The 7,311-nt window shown below is 32.1% G+C and overlaps 1 protein-coding gene and 1 long non-coding RNA gene across 2 annotated transcripts in view; one reads left to right on the top strand and one right to left on the bottom strand.

The window, feature by feature from the left end:
- The window catches only part of LOC133806212 (uncharacterized), an 11,201-nt gene extending 7,204 nt beyond the window's left edge, over positions 1-3,997 (bottom strand). The window contains exon 1 of the mRNA XM_062244338.1: positions 3,994-3,997. Within this exon, the coding sequence (XP_062100322.1) occupies positions 3,994-3,997 (4 nt within the window). The remainder of the gene's footprint in view (positions 1-3,993) is intronic.
- Positions 3,998-4,283: 286 nt separating this feature from the next.
- Positions 4,284-6,756, top strand: LOC133805210 (uncharacterized). The gene is made up of 3 exons (XR_009878891.1): positions 4,284-4,501; positions 6,044-6,235; positions 6,690-6,756. It is a non-coding gene; the product is annotated as an uncharacterized LOC133805210 (long non-coding RNA).
- The last annotated feature ends 555 nt before the right edge of the window (positions 6,757-7,311 follow it).

Raw genomic sequence — 7,311 nt, forward strand, 5'->3', positions numbered from 1 at the left:
AAGTTGTTTACTCAATTCAAAATATGCTAAAAAAGTGCAAATATGTGTTTGATATATCAACGTATGCTGAAATATCGCAGCTATAGGGGTCGATATATCGCCTATGGAAAACACGTCGAGTTCGCATGAATGAACAGACGGGGCTTGGGAAAATGGTCTAGGCGATATATCGCCCAAGGTAGGCAATATATCGCCCCTGGGAATGCATTTTTGAATATTTGGGATTTTAAATTTAAAAACAACCTTAACCACTTGGACCTGCCTTTGAACGATTTTGACTGAGTTCTAGGCGTCTATTGTACGAAAATTCAAATCTTTTTCATTTTATATTCATTTATTTATTCAAATTAAAAGGGGTTAGTTTCACTCCTTGTACTCTATAAATAGGACCTAGTACTCATCCATTTTCTTCATTCTTCTAGTATTCTTCAGAGCCTTCAAGTTGCTAAGGTTACTAGAGAGAGAAACACTTGGGTTTGGGTTAAAAACTTTTCCAATTTAAGCTATTCTAAACACTTGGGAAGTAAGATATAGAGTTATTTATGTATCAAGGTATAGATCAAGTCCTAAGATCATTCAAGGTATTCTTTTCCTTAAGTTCATTTTTTCATAGTCCTTTAGTTTTCTTTGTTTTCTTTTAGATCCTAACTCTTGTTTATGATTCTTGATTAGGTGTTTAAGTTTCTTGAAATTTAAGGTTCTTTTCGGTAAGTTTCTTCTTTGATGGTTTAGTTATCTTATTCATCCATTTTCTTTAGAAACTCATGGTTTTACTGTTGGTTTTAGGAGTGTTCCAAATCTCATTCTTGTTCCCAAATATCCCAGATTTTCGTAAGGAAATAGATTAGATTATATATGTTTATATGTTTATGTTATGATTTATGCTATGATATGTATATGTATAAATATGTTGTAGTCCTTTGGCATACGACTTGCTTAGATAGCAAGTCCCAAGAATTTTTATCAATTTCATGGTTTAGAGTTATGATTTACCCTACCTCGATTAGTAGACAGAGGACCTAGATGGGTTATCATATACTATAGTTGTGATCTAACCTACCTCGATTAGTAGACAAAGGACCTAGATAATTTTATCACATACCATGTTAATGAGTTAATGGCCATTAATATTGTAGTCCTATATGATATACGTTTTTATGGTCATATATTTTATAGTATATGTATATGATATAGTATTATGTTTATGATTTATGATATATGTTGTTAGTAGATTGTCCTTGTTGGGCATTAGGCTAATTCCTTTATTTTTAGCATGATACAGGAAAATGAATATGGAAGGCAGGAGGATTCGTGGCAGCTTGGCATGTGTGTTGAGGATGAATGGATTGAATGGACTGCGTGAAGATCGAGGATGACGTTTTTTTTAGTCTTTTAAATTATGTTTTGATGTATTTTCACATTTAGGATTTAAATAATTAAAGTTTATCTTTTTATAAACAATGGGATCCCATACCATATCACATTTTATATTTTTACCTTATTTTTTATTTGGTACAATATTTTGAGTTTTAAATAAAGTTATGTTATTTCTTATGTATGTATTCAAATTAGTAGCTATGTCATAGTATTTTTTAATGGTCCGAGGTCTTAGAAATATGTAATGACCCAACTACTCTAGACTTTTGGACCATTAACGAAAACTATACATACTAATCCTTAATAAAACTTACAAGTGAAAATACCATAACTTTATTAAGAAACTTGTAAAAATAAGAGTTAAACTTACATAAAATTTAGGTTAGGATATGGGATCCCATTGTTTTAAAAACAAAACAAAACATAATTTAAAATAAAAAGGGATTACATAACAAGTGCGGAAAAATACATGTAAAAACCATAAAAACAAAACTACATCCTCGAATCGTAACGCTCGGCTCTTGAATCCATTCGACCTCAATACACATTCTCCAAGCTTCCAAGAACCTTTCCCACCACTAAGACTATTTTCCTGCACATATAAACAAAAAAGAATGAGCCTAATGCCCAGCAAGGAAAATCTAATACATAGTTCATACACATAAATTTCATAAGAAACATAAAAACATAACATAACACTTATATCATACACATACTACAATGGCCATTATTACTTGGGGTCCCATAGACTAAACAAGTCATATGCCCATTAGATTAGTGGGGTCCTACTAGCTAAGCAGGTCATATGCCCATAATCCATTTGGGGCTTGTTAGTCATACGGGTCATATGCCCAAGCCTACAAACATACATAACATAACATAACATATTTCATAACATAAAAACATAAGATAACATATATAACATATAAATTATATCCTATTTTCCTTACCAAAATTACCAGGATAAGAGGACAGAGTTGGGACTTTGGAACACTCCTAAGAACCATTTGAAAAAGAGTGAGTATAGTGAAGAAGAGAAATGAAAGAAATGGAAGGACTAAACCATTGAGAAAATACTTACCAAAAACTTATGTGCAAGTTCTTATATTTCCTAACCAAAATAAAGATTAAGGTTAGAAGGCTGAGTAGAAGACTATGAGAACTTAAAATAAAATAATACCAATGAACTAAGGTGTGGAAATACCTTGAAGACTTGTAAGACCAATCTAAACCTCTAACCGAAATACTATAAAACCTTACTTCCCCAAGTGTTTGATAAGCATATGATGATCAAGCTTATGATTCCCAACCCAAGTGTTTACACTCTCACACTCACCTAGCAACTTGCAGCCTCTGAACTTAGAGCAAAAGATGAATAATGGCTGGGTACTAGGTCCTATTTATAGAGTTTAGGAATGAAAGGATCTTAATTTAACTTCAATAAAAATAATGGCTTTTTAAGTGAAAATAATTTGAATTATCGTTCAGCAGAGGCTGAAGACTCGTTCAAAAAGGTGCTGGACTTATCAAGAGGTTGAAGGTTTGAATGGGAAACGATTTTGAAAACATTCAAAATATGCTGAAGGAGGCGATATATCGCCCCCTGTAGGCGATATATCGCCTGGACCATTATGCCCGAGGCAAACGTGCATCGTTTTGGGTTTTTCGTATCCTCGTACTACGATATATCGCCCCCTATAGCTGCGATATATCGGCATACGCTGATTATTTAAACACGAAATTACACATTTTTAGATTAATTTGAATTGAGTAAACAGCCTTGACTAAGCCCTTAAACGTTTTCAAAGCTGCTGACTGACCTTAGAGCATTCAAATTTTACCCTTATTAAATTTAATCATCAAAATACTTGATCCTTAATCACCCATACATAACATGTGCTTAAAATCCTATTGGTTCTTATTTAAACCTTATAGTATAATAAATATTATCCTCAATATCAGTCATATTAATCAAACCTTAGGTTAAAATGAATATTCTTAAACTATAGGATAAACTGAGAAAATCTACAAGTACTACTATGAGTGTCCAAATAAATCCCGGTCTAAACCAAAAATCCACAGTCATAAAGATAATACTATAATTACTATAATACTACTATCTAACTAGCTAAGTAAAGTTCTTGGACTCTACAAAATAGTTGAGTCATTACACATAATCAACTAAGAACATCTCTAATGGAGTGCCAATTTGGTGATGCATTGCTAAAATATGGCTTACTTTACAAAAAAATTTCACCAATGGTGTATCAAAAGGTTTGCCAAATTTGGCACATGCTAAAAGTTGGGCCAAACTTGACACAATATAGCATGATGCATATTTTGCTTCACCATAAATGCTACACTTTTTTATTTACTTATATGTCATTTTTATTATTTTATTATTATCTTTATCTATCAGCATTAAATGCTAGATTTTTCCCTTATTATTTTATTATTATCTTTAACTATAAATAATAAAAGATAAAGTAAAATTATTACTTTTTTATATTTTCAATAAATATCAAATAAGCATTAATAAAATATTAATTTTTGTATTAGCTTCTACAATTGTGTATTGGAACATAATACTAAAAATTGTGTCACTACACCACATACCCATTTCCATAACACATGAATATAATACTAATGAAAAAGTATTATGATATATACATATATGTGGCAAAGTAATAGAAAAAAGAGGCGGTAATTATTGTGGGTGCTCGCCACTTGTAAAAGTTATATTTTTTCAGACTAATTCCTTCTTCGTTTTCAGAAGAAGAAGTCAATCCCCTACTTCGGCTTCGGCCACTCGTTTTCTTCTTCGGCCATGGTGTCTTCGATGTCAATCCCTTGCTGTCTATATAGAAATTAAGGATTCCATTTTTTCAATACCCATTTTTGAAATTTTAAAGAGAAAGAAGAAAAATATTCAATTTGGAGTGTTAATCGGTCATCTTCTCCATTGATAATAACTCTTTTCTTTCTCTCACTCTCTCTTCGACTGCGTTTTCGATTGGGAATTTCTCAAGCTTCTGATCCGACGGCTCAGGATCTCTTGGTCCCTCTAATCGTACGCCTAAGATTTCTTTGTCAGTCTCACCTCTTCTTCTCTCTCCATCTTTACGTAAGTATCTCTATCTCACTCTACATGCCTTTTTCTTTATATTCCCCTCTCCCCCCTTCTCTCTTTCTGTCTCTATATATATGTATATATGTGTATATGTATATATGTGTGTATATCAATCTGTGAATCATTGTCCGTATGTATTTCTTTCTTCTTATTTTTGGGGGTTCTTTTTATTTCATTCATGCTAAAGTTTAATAATCATGGTTTATTTATATATAATTATCATTATTAGCATCATTACGATCCTGCTGTATTGTTATTACATGCAATGGTTTTAACTTTTGATCAATTGTATGATGATGACTTTTGTAATGGGTTCTTTCTTTGATTGAAAAAAGTAATTCGTAGTTGCACGTGTGAAGATTTCATAGCTTTTTTGCTTTCATTAGTTTGATGTTCTCTTATTCTTTTTCCTCTTATATGTTATTAGCTTAATTGTTAAGTCAGTTTTGGATTCCAATGCTTTTACTCTAGGTGAATTAGTTCAATTAAAATTTTGAATTATATAGCTCTATGGTAGTATTTGGTTCTTGTGCTATATATGCATGTGAGATTTAATTCTTAATTTTATTAGCTTGGTGGGTTTGTGTGTGATTTCTTTCCGGGTAAGGGTACTTTTCTTCATCAATATAGCAAATAGCCATGTATAATCTGTTATATTGTATATATAACAGCATGTAGGTGCCTTTTTATAGACTTCTTTTATTTATTGTATGAAGTTTTTTGTAGTGTTTGGGATATATAATTAGAAGAGTTAACTGAGATACTAATTATATTTTCAGGTTGTCATAGTTTATTATAGTTGAAGTAAACATGGCCTTAATTTATAGATGTGTTGGATAGTATGGGAGGCTGTGAAACATGTCCCAATGATTGTTTCTTGTTAGTGTGCCAGAATTTTATCTTTTTGGTCTGGTTTTATATGAGGTGGTTTTAATTGAGGGTGAATTTTAAGGAGAGTTTTCTGGGATTTGTTATTTTTACTTGGAAAAGTATTTTTCGATCATATAAATGCACTTTTTCCAGGTGGAATTTAGTATAGAAGTGGGTTTACTTTATGTAGAAGAGTGTGATAGATGGCATGATGATCGGTATGCTAATATATGTAGGATTGTGGAATTTAGTGTTGAAGTGGTTGTGACTTTATAAAGAATGGTGTTTGATTTTAGCATGGCCCTCAGTACAACTTGTAGGGACTGTACCTACATGTCGGGCAAGCTGGATTTGATTTATGGCCTGACTAATCTCTCATGTTTTCATGGAATATATGTTTCAAATATGTAGGCCTTAGTGGTATTATATTATAGGCATTAAATGTAACTGTCATAGCGTTCAAGTAATGAACTGTTATCTACAAATGGGGCCTTGAAAATTGAACAAATTATTACAGCTTTCTCTATGTTTTTTGTTTTCAGATTTTATGGTCATCCACTGATTCCACTCTCATTTCATCCCTATATTTTTCTTTATTTGATAATTCATTTTCAGTTAATGCAAACTTTACCTTTCTCATGCTGTATTTTTATGCTAAATTTGCAGGGAGCTGAACTTCTCTGACGGTCAGCCCATGGAGTTTAATGGTGATAGGAGATTACGGGCAAACCATCATAGTAGTCGAGAAAATGGTGGTGTTAATCATTTTAGTGCTACTGATGACCTTGATCCATGGACAGCATGGGCATACAAGCCTCGGACCATTTCGATGTTACTTATCGGTGCATGCTTTCTCATGTGAGAGTTCTGCCATTTAAGACTTCCCATGTTGACAGTGATTTTTTTTTATATATACCAATTATGCAATTCTTTGCTAATTAAATAGTGCTGCAATACATTTGTGGAAGATTACACTGATGGTAGATTGTGACTTAAATGTTCTTCACCTTTACTATTATCTTTCAGGTTGATCACTATATTTTTACCTGAACAAAAGTTTGTGTTCCTTTTAGGAGTTTTATGTCTTCTGCAATCGTTGTTAGTTGCTTCTATCTTTTTTATTACTGGATTTTACTGGTTTCTCTTAGGATGGGGATTTTACTGGGTGGTGGATAACTTATGGTTATCTAGAAGTTGGAAGATTGAACTTCTGAAGTTGCAAAATAATTCTACAGTATTTTTGTTTCTTGATCATTCTCATCAAGTACTAAGAGATTGTTTTTGCTTTTTTTTTTCTTGATGCATTTACCAGTTGGGTAAGCGGGGTCTTGGATCCAAAAGGCAGTGCATCTGGATATGTTGTTACATCAGTTAAAAGGTAGGTTCTTATTCGTTATTTTTCTTTACCTATTTATGTAGTTTCTGCTTTAATAGTTGGTGTAATTTGTTTTAAAACTCTATGTCTACTCTTTCATATAGGGGCATATGGGCAATGATAGTAGTTTTTCTCGCTTATTACTTGCTGCAAGCCCCATCATCGTAAGTCCTTTGTTATATTTTATTCTGAACAAACTTTTTGCTTTGTACAATTGCTTAATTGGTTCTGTTATTCTGTTCTTCTAGCATATCATTGTACTCAGCTACCTTGATTTCAAGATAGAATTTTGGTTTTTTGTCAGACTAAGTTATCTTCCTTCAATGTTTATTTTGTCTCCCTTTGATAGTTGCCATTTGTAATCTATTGATAAATGTTTGACTGGCATGCTTAATAATATTAATCATGAAGAGAAGAGTGACTGGTAACCGTAGTTTAAAAAAAGTCCTTTATTGGGAAGTCTTTAATTTAGTCACCTTTCCGTGTAACTAGTTACGCTGTACAGAATAACGATAATATTTTATGGATCTTTAATAATGATTGTTATATAAAATATGAG

The sequence above is a fragment of the Humulus lupulus genome, chromosome X (genome assembly GCF_963169125.1).
Source record: "Humulus lupulus chromosome X, drHumLupu1.1, whole genome shotgun sequence".
Lineage (NCBI taxonomy): Eukaryota > Viridiplantae > Streptophyta > Magnoliopsida > Rosales > Cannabaceae > Humulus > Humulus lupulus.